Here is a 20468-nt window from a genome sequence, read left to right as displayed (position 1 = left end):
TTCTGTTCTTCGAACTCAGGCGATGGAGGCGACACCGTCTCCGATCCAGATTTACGAGGCAGAGGCGGTACAGGCAAGTCCTTTGTACTACTACTACTAGATCCAGTGACCGATTTACGTGACGTAGCATCCATAGATTTCCTAGGTACCTTGACTGAGAAATCCGCAGAGCTTTTCCCCTCATATGATAATCGGACCATGCTTTCTAGCTGTTCACGTTCAATGACTGCCTTGACGGACGCGCTACGTGGTCCGGTGTTCTTCTGTCCTACTTTGAGAGCATCCCGTAGTCCACTTACAGTTCTAAAGATTGGGTAGCGGGGTTTCTTACGGTCGGGCATGCTAGCCAAGATCTCAGCTGATGTTGGGTTTTGAGGCATGTTTGTTGTGTTGATATGGGATGGTGCCTTTCTCGGTTTCTTGGATGTCGAGCTTGGTTTCTTTATAGGTGCATCTACGCCACCTGCTAGAGATTGTAGAGATTTACGTCGTTTCAAGTCTTTTCGGCTCGTTCGACTAATTACAAAGAATCCAACCAATATAGCGAGCAAAATAGCTCCTACAATACCACCAGCGAGCGCACCACCTATAGATTTACCGCTACCTTCAGCAGCCATGCCAATAGTTGGATCAACTGTTGGTGATGCATATGGGGATGGAGCGACATTTACGAATGAGTATGGTGCTGGTAATAGTGTTCCATCTGCGTTGACTAGAGTAGCTGGTGGACCAGCAGTCCATTGGTTTTTACGAGCATCGAAAAAGTAGATTGTAGGATCTTGATCTGCTACTGCGCTTCCTGCTCCAGATCCTCCGAATACTGTCAAGAATGGACCAAGTGCGGTTGCTGATGAGTGATATCGGGCTGAGGGAGCATTTACATCTCCTACGTCTCGCTGTACAAGAATGATAATTCAGAAACTCTGGTTGTTTTGTGGATGAAACGTGTGTTCGTACCTGACCCCACGAGTTTGTAGCCAAATCCAATCCAAACAAATCATTTGATGCCACACCCGTCTGAGATGAATAACCACCAAACACAAAGAACGTGTTTCCAATGACGGCACAGCTTGATCCATATCGTGGTGACGGTGCGATCGACATTGTAGACGACACTGGCGACCATACTGAATTCAAAGTATTGAAAATCCAAGTATCGCCCAGTTCCAAGGCATTGCCACGAATATCCTGGGTACCACCGAACAAGATAAAGTGGGTAGAGTTGATGGCACTGGCACAGTGGTAAGACTGGTTTTGATATAGGACTTTTCTTTTAGCTTGCTTGACTTTTTTATGGCTTGAGAGAACCACAAGCTGAAAAGAAAAAGAATCACGCTTACCCGAGCACCAGGATTAATACTGCCAACAACCACCTGCTCAATCCGATTCGCATTCGTATCAACAGACACCATCAGGTTTGGCGCAGCGATGCTCGCTCCACCTGCATCCTTCCCACCATACAGATAATACAATCCTCCCAGATATACTCCGGAATGTGCAGCCCGTCCAACATTAGCACCCGACGTAGTCGTCAGCGCAACATTTGTATATGTGTGTGGTGTAGCCAACGACAGTGATGCGAGCCCAACAGGATACAAGGCAGCTGCAACGTCTGTTCCGGCAGTAGATACCGATCCTCCGAAACAAATGATACGGTTTGGTGTGTTGCTTGTTCCGTCGTATGTACAGGTTTGGTCTCGTACATTTACTCGATTGTTGAGTGGGGTGAATTGGGTGATTGTTTGAGTGGCGTACGCTAGTTGGGTAACGGTGTTTACGTATGTAATTCCGGGTCCGTCTAAGATAAGAATGGATTGTTATGTTTGACATGATTGCTGGTGAACAAAGTGGACGCAACTCGAGTTTTCATCCACATTGTCGTGATACTTACTGCTCTGTCCACCGATGAAGTAAACGGAATCATTCGTAGGTACAGCGGTATGATCTCTCCTGAATTGTAATGTAGAGAGCACAGCTGCCCGGTTTGTTATGCGTTGGTTTGCAAGGGCAACCAAAGCCGGAGCCATCTTATTCTAGTTGACACTGTAATATAAAGGATAGGATCTTGACAGATACTCGCAGATAATGTATGTAAAGTTTCAAAGCGGCACAGGTCTCTTTTTTTCCTTGCTTGATTGGTGTGTCTGTCTATTTTCTTTCGATTTTTTTTTCTCCCAACGTTTTGGTTTCTGCAAATAAGACACCTGGAACATGTGTGATTCGTAACAAGCATTCTGATATACGCAATGAGTTTTATTACACGGGGTTTTTACTTCACATGATGCCCTTTACGAACGAGCCAAAACAAAAGCTGATCTGCTAGGTATATAGAGCTAAAAAACGAAAGTATTAGCGGACAAGATTAATGAATACCGCACACAAAGCAATCGGACGTCATGTAGACAACCATGCTTCACATCAAAAACCATACCTGCAAGTAGTTTGGACGCGCACACCACGGCTCTGGTGTGGTGAAATGGAACACCGATTCATCTAACCTTCCATGACCACAAAATTCTTTTGAATCAGTGTTCAACACGACCTTGTACTTTCCGGGTTCGCCTGCTCCAACTCTATACTCGGTATAGGACTCAGTGGGATGGAAGTTGAAGACAAAGATCAGACCGCCTCGTTCGAAAACAATGATTTTGTCTCCTTCGTGTTGGAGACTGACATACTATAGTGATAGGCCGCAAAATCTGTAAGACGGCGAAACCAGCAAAAATGATATTGACGAAATGATGAAGCAAACCGAACTTGCCTGCGTATCCGCCAACCATTGAGTTTTGGTTTCCAGAGCATGCATAGCTTTATCAAAGGCGTTGAGGAACTTGTATCGTAATAGTTTGTCTTCGGTCAAGTTGAATTGTCGACGTGCGTAATGGAAGCTAGATGCAAATGGTAGAAAAACACTTCAACCGCACGCCTGAATGTAAGAAAGTCAACACCTTACTAACCTGTTGTTGTTACCAGCTCTAGGGAAATCCAACCATTCAGGATGTCCGAATTCATTACCAAGAAAGTTGAGATAGCCCTCACCACCCAGTCCATATGTAATGAGTCTAAACAGTGGACAAAGTGTTTAGACAAAAAATTGCTAACAATGTGCCTCTATACTACATACCGAATCATCTTGTGCAGTGCCAATCCACGATCAATAATGGGTGTCCGAGGACTAATATCAGACATGAAATCATACATCTCCTTGTCCATGAGCCAAAAGGCAATAGTCTTGTCTCCAACAAGAGCTTGATCGTGACTTTCGCAATATGCAATGGTAGGCTCCTTCCATCTTCGATTTGTGAGGGTGTGGCATATGTTTCCCATATTCCAATTTTCATCCTATGGGTGTGTTGAAAATGGGTTTACCATAGAGATCGAGAATCCATGTCTTTTTGGCGCACTGATCGCCTTACCTGAACTTCCTTCAACAGCTTGATCCACATGTCAGGTATAGCCATTGCAAGACGGAAATCAAAACCCATTCCACCTTCTGAAATTGGTCGACACATTGTTGGCATACCTGACACATCTAGTTGACAGAATATCGTGAGATTTCACTTCGCAACGAATATCATGGAAATCAAGGAAAACAAACCTTCAGCGATGGTTATAATGTGTGGATGCAATTGTTTCATGATAGCATTGGCCTAAAAAGCGCGTGAGCTAAACAGGTTACGGTTCGAATGTCAACGACAAAGTACACTACCAGAATCAAATATGTAACAGCTTCTAAATCAACAGAGGCACCAAAGTATTCATCGTAGTTTCCCGAAAATGCAGCTCGAATGCCATGATGCAGATATATCATGGATGTCACACCATCAAATCGAAACCCGTCAAAACCATACTCTCGAATCCAATATCTCAGATTGGAGAGCAGGAATCGCATGACTTCGTAGTGTCCGTAATTGAAAAGCCTGTTGAATTCAAGATGTCAGTCTAATTAGGCGAGTAGGAAAAAACTCTCACAAAGAACGTGCGCAATCTTACCGACTATCCCACAACTCATGTTTCCCTCTAATCCCATCATGGAAATATTGATGTGCTAATTTCAGAGGTTTTTTAAAATCTAGTTCCGACACCCGCACAACCAGAAATCTTACTTGTTCCATCAAAGTTGTTCAAACCGTCCAACACATTGTTGGCAGCATGAGAGTGAACGACATCCAACAAGACAGTCAGCCCCAATCCATGAGCGGTATCAATCAATTCTTTGAGGTCTTCAGGTGTTCCATATCGACTTGAAGGGGCATAGAAACTGCTAATTTGATATCCAAAACTGGCGTAATATGGGTGTTCCATTATAGCCATCATTTGAACAGTATCGTATCCGAGGTCTTTGATTCTGGGTAGTACATTTTTGGTGAATTCTTTATACGTTGCTACACGACCTTCAGGTGAAGCAATTCCAACTAGAGGAATGATAATCCAAAATCGCTTATTATTAGTTTTGGCTCTGAGGCTGCGTGATCATAAACTAGCAAATCTAGAACTCATACTTACCGTGAGCTTCATAAATCCTTGGATTTTGTGGCTTTGGCGGTGATTTGTTCTTGAAAACATAAGGAGTAGGAGGATTCCAAAACACTGCATCGTAAACAGGACTCTTTGATAGATCTTGTGTTGCCCTTTTGATATAAGCAGGTATACGATCTATTTGTTCTCCTGATGGCGTTGACATTGTAATCTAGAGTCATCGAGTTTTAGTCGATGCCAAAAAACGGTAATGTTCAACAAAAATGTCACCTTGATTTTGGAGTTGTGAGGTATAGCTGGCGATCCGTCAGGCTTGTTTGGTAGAAATAGCTCCCAAGTACCAAACTCGTCTCTCTTCATTGGGTTGGCTGATCTATCCCAATTGTCTAGAAACACATGTCTGGTCAGCGAACAGTTCACAATAACAGTTGAATTTCAGCGCGAACAGAGCAGGTAGATACATACTGAATTCACCAATGAGAGCAGCATACAAGACACCGGGAGCCCATTCACGGTACTGAATGCCACCCTTGACGACATTCAACCCTAGTTTCTCGTATGATCTGGTAAAAGCATCGACACTTCCTTCCGTTTTTATGATTTTTGAGTACCAATCTCGTGCCAGCTTCTGCCTAGATGCATATAAATGTTGGGTTTAGTTACCAGACAAGCAGCAGAAACGACGGCAGACTCATGTTTGGTCCATTGTGTGAAACTTTGACTGATTTATCAAAATGTCGAGCAAAGCTTCATGAATGTGATAGATACAAAGAAAGAGAGAGCCCCATACGCGTTTACAAGTCGTTTGAGAACGTGAGATGCACTTACCTGTTCTCGAGAGCGCCCTTAGATTGTGCCAAATATGGATCCAAATCCAACAATGGTTGGACACTTAAAGGAATCGGATTCTCAATATCCGCCGTCATTTCTTTTGGTCTGTAGCTATCAATTATGTACTGAAATATCACTAATACTGTTGTTCTTGATGTTCAAAACAAAAGAATGCAAGTTGCCGTTGAGCTTGAAAGTTCAAGTCTCAAAACCATAAAATGCCGGTCACTATGACGCGAAAATTTGACTTTGATCGTTTTCAATTTTAAATTGGTTACGATTACTTATACAAGTTGTATCGTTCTCAAATCACACGCATCTGCTCCTATTTGGACAGACCTCCAAACTTACACCCTGCCAGCATCATATTGTACAAATTTTACTCTTTCACTCTTTCATGCGACCACAATCCACAATGACTTGTCGATTCTGTGCTCCTGCTGCACTCCATCCTCGAGAGGAAAAGGAGCTTGAAAGATACCTCGTTCGTTTTTCACATATCAGTCAGGTACATCAGGGAGCTTGGTAGAAGATACCAGCAATTATTACGTGTTTGATACACTCAGCTCAAATATCCCTGTGTCTTCCCCTAGCTCTGGGCTCTATTCAAGATGGAAACGACCTCCCAAAGGGTTTCAAATTTTGCTTGGTTAAGTATCACGTCAGAAGCAAATAGCACTATCGCGAATAAGTGCACAAATCACTTTCCACATCTATTCAGATCCGATTAATGGTGTCAGTAAGGCAGTTCTTGATCTTCAAACGCGAAAAGGTCCAGTATTCACCAAACTTTTGCGACTGCCGCAAACACCGACTAGGCAGCTACCAAATTAACGCCGCGACATATTTAAAATAGGTGTATAATCATGTGATAATGAGCTCAAGCACAGTGAATGGTTGCCACTCTTCGAGCTACTGTCCAAATAGGCCTTGTGCAGCCCGCAGTCGACGAGCACTCATAGGAATCAAGACCTCTTGACGGCATAATGAGACGCGTGTGGGATTACCGACATGGCAATCATTGAGTAGAGCCTCCTTTCCAGGTCGAAACGAGGCTTTATCTCCATTCCTGGATATTGCCAACACGATATCACAACCAGGCTACTCGTATCGGTTCCTGCGCGTGAATTACGTATAGAATTTCGTATGGTACGCGATACATATTCATAAAATGACGTAAAAACCGAATTCCTGTACACAAATCTGTGACGCACAACACAAATCGTTGGATATGAATGCTACCGTATATTACTATATTAGGATTAACAAATATGATCTAACCAATATCCCAACCCACCTTTCCACCCGTCTTCTATTCTTAACTACGACGTACCAAAGCGAAGACCGCTCTTGAAATTACATCACAGCAGCCTTACTATAAGCCTCAGCCTCCTTCTCTGTAAACTCCAGCGCCTGATGTCTTCCAGCGAGCGGTCTCACACCCCACATCAGACACTGCCCAATAACCAGCAGCACAATTACAAACAAGAATGCGTAACGGTTGTTGTGTGTTGCGTCTGTTAACGCTGCAGAGACAAGCGGACCAATCCAGCTGGATCCCTTGTCTGTTACTTCGTAGAGTGCAAAGAATTCGGATTCGTGGCCTATGGGCATTAGTTCAGAGTACAGGACTCTGCTGAAGCTTTGGTAGGCGCCGAGGAGGAGGCCGTCTGGTAAACACGAAACGAGAAGTTGTTGGAATTGCTATCTGGTTGGTTGGCTTTCTTTCTCGACTGGTGCTTTGACATGATAAAAGTACTTACGCCATGCAGAAGCAACAATAAACTCTGGCAAAACACGTAATCCAATAGGACTAGATGTAATGAGACCGAGTGCACCCCAAACTGGAACGATGAACGCACAGAACTGGACTATAACTGTCATGGTCCATGTAGATAATTTGAAGAATTTCTATTAAGAAGATCAAATTAGAAACGAGAGGGAGCAAAAAACGAACAAGAAACGCTTCTAATGTGTTTCGACACTGCTCAACAATTGATCAATGCCCGATTGTTGTTTATACCTGAATCTGCCAGAACAACCAAGCTCCAATGACACCGAACACGTAAACTTCCAATGCGAGGATTGCCAGTATGGTTTGAGAGGGATGCAATTCTTTTGAGCTAAAAAAAGCAACAGTCAAGCAAACCGGATGCCAATTAAGCTCGATTCTGTGCAGACACAAAGTACTGACTCACGCGAACAAGATAGCCAAAGCACCAATAGTGTTCAAAGCATCAGATATCATAAACCAAGAGATCTGTTGGTGGTTTTGAAAAACGAGGTGGTGAGTGAGTGACACGTGCCAAAAAAACCTTGAAACAGAATACAGCCATGCCGACCAATACAAGCTACGGCCAACTCTCCAGTCCCCAATCCAAATTCCCCCCAAACACTCACCAACATGAAAAACAATGACGGCAACTGTCTGGCTTTAGACAGCGTCTGGAATGTCTTCTTCCATCCAAACGTATATGGATTTACACCTTTCGGCATAGGTGGTCCTGGTCTTTGTTTGAGCATCATAAAGGCAGGAATCAACAAGACGGTTGTAAACACACCGCCGATGGCGATTGCGACTTGGAGGGAATAGATTGTTGTGCCCATGGCGAGTGCTATTACGGCACCGATTACGATTACGAGGACGGATGTTCCGTATGCAGACCTGTACATACATTACAATATTGGGAATGAATGAGCATGCGCGTAGTGCAGGTATTGAATAACACACGTTAAGGTGATACTTGGTCACGTCTACCCGCGTTTTGGGGCCTTGAAAAGAGAAAAACGTCGCTATTCTTTACAAACTCACATAAAAGCATAAGTCGAGAGCTGATTAGACACTGTTTGGGATACAGCATGCAATTCGTTAAACGACATTCCAGAGGCCTTGGCTTCCAATGTCTTTGGATGGTGACGGGTCAAGATAGGCAAATAGGACAAGAAGAAAACGTAGGCAGATCCCATCGCCATGGATCCAAGGATGCCGTATATCGCACCCAGCCAGTATAGTGTATCCTTTGTGATGGTCAGCCAAGCTAATAAAGTAGTTGTTAAAACACAATGTTATATATTGCAGCTTCAAACTATTGTTTTTACCGAACTGGAAGATGGTTCCGATGATTGAGAATATGATCAAGAACTATGGAGACGACAATTCAAAGATCAATAATACACACAAGAGTACGCACGTGGCGGATGATCAATACCTTCTTTCGATATGTTCCATGATCAGCAGTGGCAGATAGAGTCACGAACAGGAATAGTTGACAAAAGACTGCCACGACAGTCGCGTAGAGAGAGAATGATGTTGGATCCATGTAGGTTGATCCGACGAGGACAGAGCATGAGTAGTTAGGGTCGCTCGTGTTGCACGGGGTTATAAAGTCACTGTGTGGAAGAACAAGAGGATGAGTTTGATGACACACGTTCTTCCCTTAGCAAGCATGCGGTAATAAGCATACAACATACACAGTGGATACTGCAATGTTTGCAGCGCGAGTCTGTATCACGACAGGACCAAAGACAGCGATGCATGCACTAGGGAAGCAGTAGAAGATCAGACCATTTGCTACAAAGGAGAAAAGGTCTCGATGGTAACAATTACCTGAAGAATGGTTCAACAGCAGCAGAGAACTGATACAATTGTATACACGGTTAAGGTCAACACGGTTCTAGGATAGTGGATAACTGTTTACTCACAATGTACCAGCCATAGAGCTCTCTGTTGGAGGTTACGGAGATGTCGACGTCCAGCTCGCCACCTATAAACATAGACATGATCCACAAATGAGTTGAAATCACGGTTGTTATGACATGCGCCAGTACGCCAGCTTCAAACACATAAAGTTGCTCAAGTTCGACACATGGTTTTTCACTCACTTTCAAGAGCCATCTCGGCCGTCATCGGGACTCCCGATGCCGCAGGAATCTTGTCGCTATCACTGACCACCATCGTTGCAGTCTTCTGCTTGGTCTAGCGTGGATGTTTGGAGTTAGCAAGTCGACAAGTTTTCAAAGCCAGACGCTCAAAAATACGCTTCGCTACGTGACGGTAAGAGCAACCATCACAACCATCGTTTCAGAATTATACTATTATTTCATATCAGAATTACGGTATTATAGGTGTGAATGGGTAATGCGTATTAGTTCGTGTATTTTTTTAAGACACCTTCTGTTGATGAGAAGGCTCCCTCTGAAGTATGAGACAACCAAATGAAACCCAACGTGCTCATTCCCACTGGATGACATTGAAAGCACTTTAACGAATATGAAACATGCCCATCACTGCACCTTCTCACTTTGCTCGTCAATTTTTGGCAATGCCTTCAAAGTATCCTTCCCCTGTGCTTCAGCCTCCCTCTCCGTAAACGCCAGGGCCTGATGTCTTCCAGCGAGCGGTCTCACACCCCACATCAGACACTGCCCAATAACCAACAGCACAATAACAACAAAGAATGCGTATCGGTTGTTGTGTGTTGCGTCTGTTATCGCTGCAGAGACAAGCGGACCAATCCAGCTTGTTCCATTATCTGCGATTTGAAAAATAAAGGCTATTCAACGTCATTTTCTTTAAAATTTCCATAACCCAATATTATCCCAATGCATTGTACCAGTAATTGCATGCAGAGCAAAGAATTCGGATTCGTGGCCTGTGGGCATGAGTTCAGAGTACAAGACCCTGCTGTAGCTTTGGTAGGCGCCGAGGAGACCATTGACTAGCAGGAAACAGGAAGAGCGTGGGAATTGTGAGGCTGAAATGTTCCCAAATGATTGGGGAGCAAATCACTTACGACAAGCGGAAGCGACAAAAAACTCTGGCAGAGATCGTAGTCCGATCGGACTAGATTCGATAAGACCGAGGGCACCCCAAATTGGAACGATAAAGGCGCCGAACTGGATTATAAATAACATGGTCCATGTAGATAAGTTGAAGAATTTCTAAAAGTGAATCAAAGGGTGGAAACCCGATAAATGTTTGCACAGTTTGATAAAAGCCAAACGCTTACAAAACAAAGATCAATCTCCTTACCTGGATCTGTAAACACAACCAGGCTCCTAAACCACCAAATACGTAACCTTCCAATGCGAGGGCTGCCAGTATTGTTTGCGACGGATGCAGTTCTTTTGAGCTTAAAAAAGATGTCAGTCAAGTACCAAAAGGTTAATAGCTCAAGCTTCCGTTAAACCAAGATACCATTCTAGTTACGTACGCAAACAAGATAGCCACACTGCCAACAGTGCCCAAAGCATCAGATATCGTAGTCCACGAGAGCTGCAGATTGTTTTGGTAAACATTTTTTTGGGGCGGGGGGGGGGGGGGGGGAAGGGTGAGTTGCAAAAACCAAAATCCAAACTTAATGACTCGATATCAAACACACTCTGAGCATTGTCAAACCACCCTCATTTCTCATCAACTCAAATCTCTCCTTTAGATACTCACCAACATGAAAAACAAGGAAGGCAACTGTCTAGCCTTGGCTAACGTTTGGAATGTCCTCTTCCATCCAAACAGGTATATGTTTACACCCTTTGGAATGGGCGGTCCCGGTCTTTGTTTGAGCATCATGAAGGACGGGATCAAGAAGGCGACTGTAAACACACCACTTATGGCGATTGCGACTTGGAGTGAGTACATGGTTGTATCCATGGCGAGCGCTACTCCAGCACCAACTAAGATGACGGCGATGGATGTCCCAGCTGCGCACCTATGTAGAGTATGGTAAGTCATGTGGCGTCTTGTGGCCATTGTAAGCACCACGATTTAAAAGATTCGTGTCCATATCCGTTGGGGCTTTGTTACGAACAGTGTGCCCTTTTTCACAGACTTACATGACAGCATAGGTTGATATTTGGTTAGATATAGCTTGAGATACAGCAACCAGGTCCTTGAATGACATTCCAGACGCTTTAGCTTCCAATGTGGTTGGATGATGACGGGTCAAGATAGGCAGATACGACAAAAAGAAGATATACGCAGTCCCCATGGCGGTAGATCCAATGATTCCATATATGGCACCCAACCAGTATAATGTATCGGATGTAATAGCGAGCCAAAGAAATTGAGTAATTGCACCGATGATTGAAAATATAACCAGGAACTAGGAGAAAAGAAAACAGATTGTTAAACAACGCCAATAGAATTAACTAGATGACTAATTTTCCAAACCTTTTTTCGATATGTGCCATGATCGGCAGTAGCAGATAGAGAGATGTAAAAGAATAGTTGGCAAACGGTTGCCACGACATTTGCAAAGAGAGCGAATGATGTTGGGTCCATGTAGGTTGATCCCACAAGAACTACGCAAGAGTAGTCTGGGTCACTCGTGTCGCATGCTGTGATAAAGTCACTATGTGGGCGGAAAAAAACCAAACATGAGGACTTTGACAACGATGTTTCCTCCACAGGGTTGGTAGTAGCGTCCAACGGACAAACATACACTGTCGATACCGCGATGTTTGCGGCGCGAGTCTGTATGACGACAGGACCAAACACGGCAAGACACGCACTAGAACAGATGTAAGTCAGCCATTGCACAAATCACTAATGTTGACGGCGATCACTACCTGAAGATTGGTTCAGCAGCCGCTGCGAACTAGTTACAATCATGTAAACAGTTAAAGGTAACTTGGTTATATAAGCTTGAAACAGTGTACTCTAGCTTGCTAACTTACCATGTACCAGCCATAGAGCTCTCTGTTGGAGGTTACGGAAGCGTCCACGTCCAGCTCGCCAGCTATAAATGGTAAGATAAAAGTTTGAAGAACTGATCGTCCATAACTTGAGTGTTGAAGATACACCAGCTCTGACGCAAAGGCTGCGGGCAAGTTCGTTACTCACTTTCAAGAGCAAGCTCTTCCGTCAGTGAGATTACCGATAGAGCGGGAATCGCGTCAAATTCAGTGGCTGCCATTGTTGCTAAAGTTTAGAATGTAATTTGTTGGACGACAAGAAAAGTACGATGAGGCTCAAGATGGCACAAAGCCAAAAGTCAATAACTGACGTACACATTTGCGATAAGGCGCAAGCTTTCAGAAGATCACAGTGTAATAGGCCATCACTCAATTTAAACACACAATTCTGATATTAAAATGGAGTCACGTAGTGGAGATAACCGGGCACTACTGAATTTTCAAATATGGGTGGTGTACGGTCGATTACCTTTCACTGGTTATGTTTACCTGTTTTAGTTACCCTATATGCGCAATATGCGTGGAGAATTCACAGCCGATTCCGATGCCTTAAGAACGTCGTTTTGCGTCCTACAACTATTGTATTCAAGTGAGATTGAGCTTCCTGGAAACGGAGGCGAATACTAGGCAGAAGGATGCATCCAATCTTTGAAACGTACCGATCTGAATAGAGCCTACTTCTCTTTACTCCCTCAGCTGCGTTGATGCAAGAGCTCAAAGCAAAATAATCCTGAACTATTAGTTCATCACGTCTCTCCTACAGATTTCTGACAATTTAATGTATTTCGAGCTGTCATGGATGTATTCGTATTCCTCGCCCACGTAAAATCATTACATCTTGTAACGTGTATCATCTTCACAACGTCTTTCACCTTGTTCCAACTTTTGTCCATTACTAGTTCGCGAACGTCAATATATGGATTTGAGGGCGATGATAGTGATACAAATTTTATTAGCAAAATGACATTAGCAAAATAAGCGTCCGTTGTTATGCCACATACGTGCCTTTTCTATACGCAGAGTATTATCGTGAACACAGCTCATGCATTCATTCTCTCTGCTTCCCACCAATATGCCTCTTGATTGGCATTTCGTGGTCTAATATAGTGGGAGAATGTGTATTGTTAGTACATAGCCATCCGTAGCAAAGTAAAAGTGTAGAACAATAAACACACGTACCCCCTCTGCATCTTCACAATGCAACCTACCGAAGACATGTGTGTAAGGACCGACGTTTTACAACCATCACACTACAAGGCGGACCAAGTGGAGAATGAATGCCAACACAAAACTATAAAGACGAAAACATTAAGCAAGTCCTTCAAAGAATGGCCCAGCTGGATGATTTTGAGTAAAGTAGTGGAGTAGAAAGAGCAATTAAAGATGAAAATTTCAACCAGATATTGCAGGATTTACAGTAGCTCAGCAACAAGTTGGCGAGGTTTGTTCTTTGCGACTGTCATGTGTCAATTTCGTTTTTGACTGATTCCAGTGATGTTGAAGGTATCGAGCACTATTTCCGCTTTCAACAAGCTTTGAATAGGCAGTCTCCATAGATTAGAAAGTTCACCTAATTCAACAAATAAAGATCGAGATCGCGTTGAATGTTGCGAAATGTTGCGAAAAATTAAAAGTTGCGAGACATTGCTTACATCTAGATCTATGGTAGCTACGTGACTGACACTTCGAGGATACTTCTATTGGGTGCGATCACCATAACAACCCATAACAACCACCCTGCTTGTCGTAAAAATCATGAAAACCTGCTTTTGCCTGTAAAAGCAACATAGCATCATAGCAGCATCATAAAAGCATAATACAAAAGCATGTCATGAGCACTGTAGCGGTATGGGTCAAGCTATACGAAAGAGGTGCCAACGATGTCGTTAATGAAGTACAAAGAATGTCTGCAGCACGAGTCAAGTTGCTTTCAACCGAGACTGTTTATGATCTAATGGAATGTCTGGTTAAGGACACATTCAAGGATAAAGTGAATGGAGCTGTCCCTGCTGAATTGGAAGTGTATAAGCATGATGATACTACTATTCCTTTGAGACCAGGCCTGTCATTAGCTGGAATTCGAACATCTGACATGGCACCTTTGAAAATTGTCAGGCCAGCTCCATCTTCTACTACTAGAATGTCCATCGATATAGATAGACCAGGTATGCAAGGTCATCCATTCCCACTTCATCGCATGTTTGGTGAACCTTCTTATCTAGATTCGGTCGCGTGGAATACAATTGTGGATGATCTTCTTCAGCCTATACAGCTGGATTCTGGTGACCTTCCTATTCATGTTATTGAGCAACATATGCAAAGCAAACTTCGTGCTCCACTGCCATTACTCCTTCCCATTTTCAAATACTTGACACAAGGTCAAGTGGATAAACTCAACCATCAGTTTGTCCAGATCCCTACAAACTCTGATGATGATTTATTGTCGGTAGCTAGTATCGTAGACCAAGTCTTGAGAGGCAAATCGGTTGGAAGCGGCGAGAATGCAGGTACAGCACTTTGTGGGAACATTGAGACTTGGACCATTCACATGTCCTTCCATTAGGTATTAAACTATGGGATTCTATAGTAGATATTCCCTTGGACACATTTGCCAAACTTGTCGGAATGTCTGTAGATTCTGGTCGCAATGTCAAACCTCTGCAAAGCACTAGTACTTTCAGACCAGATTTCTTATTATACTATCAGCAACTTCTTATGGTCGTTGGTGAAGAGAAGGCCAACAAGGATATTGCTAAGGCAGAATGGGACTTGAATAAGCTGAACGAACCGCTCGGTACCATCTTTTATGGAAATGTCAAATCATACTTTGCTTACGCAGCTGATTTTGAAAGATTGAGGTTCGGTCGAAGGACGCTTTCTTGGCTTAATCATTAGCTAATCTATTTTTCCCACTTAAGATTATTCAGTATCAACGCAAATGGAGTCAGATATAGATTATTACACGATTTTAGGTTGGTGACAGCATCGGGTCGCTTGGAGGCTTTAGCGGCAGTAATCAATATGTTTCGTATAATTCGGGGTTTGCTCGCACTCAACGAGACTGTTGGATTCAGCCCAAAGTGGTCTCTAGCTAAAGAGTACGAACGTGGCGGAGGCAAGATAGTGAGTTATAAAGAATAAAATTCGGCTGGGCTAGCAAGTGCTAATCCAACCCGAATTAGACTCTTGTCTTTCACAATACCTTTATGGACAAGACGATTCGTTTTCCTTGGGACAACTCTACCATAGAGGTAAGATACTTATTTTAATTCACGCGACAACTAGAACTAATCACCACTCCGACAGGATTTACTCTTAGCTCATTCTGTCGGATCTCCCTTTTTAATCCACCGTATCGGGCAACCCAAAAGGTTGCCGGGCTCAATCGAATTCCGTCTGAGTCCTATTGGCACCAATATTGGTAACATTGAAGATGTGGATACTGGCCGCAAGCTTTTCAAGTGTATTTTGAAAGCTTTGGAGGTAGGAATGGGTTGCAATTTGAATTCAGTATAGTGATTAATTCAGACGCATTTGCAATAAGGCTCTTCATGCTGTTGGCATTGTTCATCGTGACATTCGCTTGGACAATATGATACAGGTGGAGAACAGGTTTCTATTGATTGATTTGGAACATTGTGGACAGGCTGGGCCGCTGGCACCTGGATTTAACAACGGATATGTGCCACAAGAAAAGCTCGGCAAGCATGAAATGTCTTACACCTATGGCTGTGACATGTGGATGCTGATGCAGACTTTGTCTACAATGAACTTCGTCAGATCAGATCCAGAAGTACAGGCAATTATCGAAGAGGTGAACGATTTGGTACAGCTCGACCCTGAAAACCCACGTCTATCTGATAAAACCTTGGCTACTACTATGTTGGGTAATGAAATCTTTCAAAGTATTAGTATTTGAAGAGATGAATCAAACGCTATTTGTCAATTCCAATGTATCCGATGCTATTGTGTTGCCATCATATTAAATATTGCAAACTATCACTCAATAATGTGATGGTGTGATCATCTGATCCAGATACAATATTACCATTCTCCATTACAGCTAATGAATGAACACTCATCGTATGACATCGAGAGTTTTTATCACGGACCCATCAACAGGATTCCATATTTCGATGGTACTATCAGATCATCCAAATAAAAATTACCATTCTCCATTACAGATATTGAAGTGACCAAACTGGTATGACCTGTGAGAGTGTGCATCACGGAACCATCAACGATATTCCATATTTTCATGGTGCTATCCCACGGTCCATATACAAGATTCCCTATACAAGTAGTAAAAACAGGTAGAATCTTCCACGCATATTGCGGATATTGGGTTACCAAATCAGGTATATACAACCAGTGTACGGTAATCGACTGTACATCACCCATTGTTGAAAATTCAGTATTGCCCGGTTATCTCGACTAGGTGACTAGGATGTTCAATGAAATTGCTCCATTTTAATATCAGAATTGTGTGTTTACATTGAGTGATGGCCTATTCCACTGTGATCTTCTGAAAGTTTGCGTCTTGTCGCAAATGTGTCTGTTGGTCTGTTGGCTTGAGATTATGAGACAGACGAAGGAAAGCAACAAGTCCAACCTACAAGGTCACTACGAAAACGCGTTGGAGAACCTGGAAGAGTGCGCTTTCTGTCTTCGATCCTTGTTTTTCGTGGTTTGCAGCTTGCATTAACGTAATGCATGGGATCCAACACCCATTACTATCTGATCTACACTTGGATACGCGATACAAACTCAAGAAAACACGAAGTATCTCTCTTCCTATAGCTGATGATGGTGCGTTGCATATTCGGAAGTTTGTCCAATGATTTGATTTCAAGCCTGACATTTGACAAAACGTCTTCAAGAACGTCAGACGATGAAGGCGATACTTAGGACACTAGGCCAGCGAGCCACTCCACTGATATACAGATCCATTATACGCCAGCATATACAAACTCGAGCATATGTCCATCCAACAAAACCATCTCTTGCTACAATTATACCAAATGCTCCTGCTCCTCGTATGCAACATATATGATACAGATTAGATGAACCATGCTTACTTACCTTCTCTTACTCTATACTAGCTACGGAACTGACTGAAACAGTAATCACAAATGAATCTGGTCGTCCCATCTATCTCGACATGCAAGCTACCACTCCAATGGACCCAAGAGTCCTAGACGCAATGCTGCCATATCTTACTCAGCAGTACGGAAACCCTCATTCGAGAACTCATCAGTATGGCTGGGAGTCAGAAGCTGCCGTCGAGCAAGCAAGATCGGTATGTCTATCATCACTTTGTGTTCTTCTTTTTTTGTTTGATGATCGGAAGGACGATACAATGCTTTAGTGTGTGATCTAAAGCTGAACTACATTCAAAGCTCGCTCAAGACATGCACAACACATATTTGTCTCGTCCTACTCACCACTTTTTTCGCCATCCCCACTATAGCACGTAGCAGATCTCATCGGCGCAGATCCAAAAGAAATAGTCTTTACGAGCGGTGCCACAGAATGCAACAACATGTCCATCAAGGGTGTCGGGCGCTTCTACAAGGGAAAGAAGAAACATATTATAACTACACAGACTGAACATAAATGTGTATTGGATTCTTGTCGTGTGCTACAAGAAGAAGGATTTGATGTCACGTATTTACCTGTCAAGAAGAATGGACTTGTTGATATGAAGGTATATTATCATTGGGCATTTTCCCTTTTGCCTTTTTGCTGCTGTTGCAGGGTCTCACTAATATACATACCCAATGCGTGCATATGCAGGTTCTGGAAGATGCTATTCGGTCTGACACATCATTGGTATCTATCATGGCAGTCAACAATGAGATTGGTGTGATTCAACCACTCAAGGAGATTGGTGCCATGTGTCGATCCAGAAAGATTTACTTTCATGTAAGTTTTGGGATGTTTTATGAGTCGCAGTGTCAAATTTGCTGTCGTGATGTCTCGATCGTAATGTCGAGAATAATTCGTCTAGCCCTCCACCACCTTTTTTTATACCTTACCAAAAACATTCTTCAAACTCATCGCCCACATCATTAACCACACCATCTACTAGACCGACGCAGCCCAAGCAGTAGGCAAAATCCCCATCGACGTAAACAGCATGAACATTGACCTCCTCTCCATCTCTGGCCACAAGCTCTACGGTCCGAAAGGCATCGGCGCACTCTACGTACGTCGTCGCCCACGTGTCCGTCTCGAACCACTCCAATCCGGCGGTGGCCAAGAACGTGGTCTCCGCTCAGGAACAGTACCAGCCCCACTCGTAGTAGGTCTCGGCGAAGCCTGCCGCATCGCAAAACAAGAAATGGCATATGATTCCTCCCGAATCCAAAAACTCTCTACCCGTCTCATCTCTGGAATAACATCTCGAGTTGAACACGTAGTGCGAAATGGTGATCCGGATGCATCCTATCCAGGATGTGTGAATCTATCGTTCGCATATGTGGAAGGCGAGTCCTTGTTGATGGCGTTGAAGGAGATCGCATTGTCGTCGGGCAGTGCATGTACTTCTGCATCGTTGGAGCCTAGTTACGTGTTGCGGGCGTTGGGAGCTGCTGATGATATGGCGCATTCGTCGATACGGTTTGGGATGGGGAGGTTTACTACTGAGAGGGAAGTGGATTATGCTGTGCAACGTGTTGTGCAGCACGTTGATCGATTGAGAGAGTTGTCGCCACTTTGGGAAATGGTAAGCTTTGTTGCATGTGGTGACTGTCGTTGCCTTTTCTTTTGTTTCTTGCGGTATGAATGTGGCACAAGATACTCATACGTGCAATTTCTGCTTCTAATATAGGTGCAAGAAGGCATTGATATCAATAAGATTCAATGGAGTCAGCACTGAACAACAGCATTAGCATTATAGTTTGGTAATTTCCCTTTTTTGGCTTCCTTCACGAATATTTGCATGAAAATAGTATATAAATAAAAGCAGCTTTTATAAAACAGTAAAACAGTAACATTGACAGTCTCATGACGCGTCCTGAAGCTCAATCTCGATCCGTGTTTTTCTCGCTCAAAAATCCGGCAGAATTCGCACACTGCTCTTTTGCATCAATCTTGTTTCACACTCATACCCATAGACTAAAAATCAAAAAAGGTGAGTGCCATGGTAGCCATGTATATAGTAGAAGGAGACGTAACGGCCTAATCCATCCAGATTTCGTTTCCGTTTGCCAACTTTCAAAAATTTTAAACTCAATTTTTTTACCACGTAGATATTTCCTCGTTGAAATCTAATCTAATTTAAACAAAATGGCCGATATTCCAGCAGGTACGATATACACGTATAGAACCTGCTGCTCTCTTGTTCTCCCTCGCAGTGATGGAACATCTGGGAACTCAATATTGACATCAACGCACAAAAAAATTTATAGGTGATCCAGTCAACGGTGCCAAACTATTCAAGACTCGATGTGCGCAATGTCATGTCGTTGAAAAGGTAAATCGCCATTCAGAGGAAGAATTGGAGTCGCTATATTGCATGATGACTCAAGACTAGCTCGCTTTCGTATGCTGGGACGGGCATTGTCGGAAAACACACACACACCCACACATCACCACCCCTACAAGAATCTGAATCACCAAAACCTCGTTAATTGTAGGGCGCCCCACATAAAGTAGGCCCAAACCTTGCCGGTCTGTTTGGCAGAACTTCAGGAACCACTGCTGGCTTCTCGTATTCTGCTGCCATGGAAAAGAAGAAGGTTGTTTGGGATGATCAACAGATGTTTATTTACCTCGGTACGTGTGGTTGTTGTTGAAAAATGGAGGTTATGATTTCATTGTCAACAGGTACTTACGGTGTTTTTCGTTCATGCCACGTCAACAGAGAACCCAAAGAAGGTAAAAAATGAGATTAAACACTCATTGTTGAAATCAATTTCTCAATTTTCTCTTTTACGCACTAGTTCGTTCCTGGAACCAAGATGATCTTCCCTGGTTTCAAGAAGCCTCAAGAACGTGCTGGTGAGTCTTATTTCCTCTACTTTACCATGAAAGTGAACAACGAGTCAATGAGATTCTGATTTCAACTTGTACGAATTAGATGTCATCGCTTACTTGCACCAAGCTGGTGACAACTAGACTATTACTCGACGACCCTGTCCCTGCATATTAGAAGAATTTTTTTTCTCACTAGATCAATCACAAATAAAAATCATTTTCCTTGGCTTGAAATTTGTGTATTTATGTCATGGCGAGTATCTTTGTGTTATTTCATATAGAAACAAAAGGTAGTGTTGTGCAAGGGTTTTTGGAAGTTTGATCTTTGGATTGGAGACGCAGTGCTATTGTTTCTTGATATTCCTCTGCATCGGTGAGTGCCCTCAGTTTGGAAGTTTGATCTTCAGCTTTCCTGACATCTGTTACCTCTGTAAACGACCACTCAAGCATTCCTTTGACATCAACGCATTCATCTAGGACAACGG

The 20468-nt window shown here is 43.2% G+C and overlaps 4 protein-coding genes across 4 annotated transcripts; 2 read left to right on the top strand and 2 right to left on the bottom strand.

Annotated features, from left to right (window-relative positions):
* Positions 1-2288: 2288 nt before the first annotated feature.
* Positions 2289-5405, bottom strand: GLC3 (1,4-alpha-glucan branching enzyme; the record flags this gene model as incomplete). Its single annotated transcript, XM_031170997.1, has 14 exons — positions 2289-2333; positions 2432-2677; positions 2753-2888; positions 2958-3062; positions 3125-3342; positions 3417-3532; positions 3599-3650; positions 3710-3920; positions 3994-4048; positions 4107-4415; positions 4507-4690; positions 4750-4865; positions 4945-5111; positions 5308-5405. The coding sequence occupies 14 exons, from the start codon at positions 5403-5405 to the stop codon at positions 2289-2291; spliced, it is 2058 nt and encodes a 685-aa protein (XP_031023058.1).
* A 1261-nt stretch (positions 5406-6666) lies between these two features.
* SmJEL517_g05068 (uncharacterized protein) lies at positions 6667-12224 on the bottom strand (the record flags this gene model as incomplete). Its single annotated transcript, XM_031170996.1, has 24 exons — positions 6667-6980; positions 7074-7221; positions 7334-7433; positions 7509-7570; positions 7711-7975; positions 8123-8348; positions 8410-8452; positions 8520-8700; positions 8782-8850; positions 8918-8946; positions 9013-9074; positions 9193-9286; positions 9604-9842; positions 9924-10028; positions 10104-10251; positions 10343-10442; positions 10524-10585; positions 10754-11018; positions 11143-11411; positions 11480-11660; positions 11751-11819; positions 11878-11906; positions 11986-12047; positions 12152-12224. 24 exons carry the CDS (start codon positions 12222-12224, stop codon positions 6667-6669), a joined length of 3195 nt encoding a protein of 1064 aa, XP_031023057.1.
* A 4670-nt stretch (positions 12225-16894) lies between these two features.
* Positions 16895-18883, top strand: NFS1 (cysteine desulfurase; the record flags this gene model as incomplete). The annotated part of the gene is made up of 6 exons (XM_031170995.1): positions 16895-17039; positions 17106-17302; positions 17474-17710; positions 17800-17928; positions 18095-18730; positions 18836-18883. 6 exons carry the CDS (start codon positions 16895-16897, stop codon positions 18881-18883), a joined length of 1392 nt encoding a protein of 463 aa, XP_031023060.1.
* Positions 18884-19293: 410 nt separating this feature from the next.
* Positions 19294-20124, top strand: SmJEL517_g05066 (uncharacterized protein; the record flags this gene model as incomplete). Its single annotated transcript, XM_031170994.1, has 6 exons — positions 19294-19312; positions 19416-19480; positions 19644-19782; positions 19871-19884; positions 19950-20007; positions 20087-20124. 6 exons carry the CDS (start codon positions 19294-19296, stop codon positions 20122-20124), a joined length of 333 nt encoding a protein of 110 aa, XP_031023059.1.
* Between the last annotated feature and the right edge of the window lie 344 nt (positions 20125-20468).

This window comes from Synchytrium microbalum (assembly GCF_006535985.1).
Source record: "Synchytrium microbalum strain JEL517 chromosome Unknown SmJEL517_scf0041, whole genome shotgun sequence".
NCBI classification, from domain to species: domain Eukaryota; kingdom Fungi; phylum Chytridiomycota; class Chytridiomycetes; order Synchytriales; family Synchytriaceae; genus Synchytrium; species Synchytrium microbalum.
The sequence above is the reverse complement of the archived record's forward strand: the minus strand, read 5'-3'. Positions and strand labels throughout refer to the sequence as shown.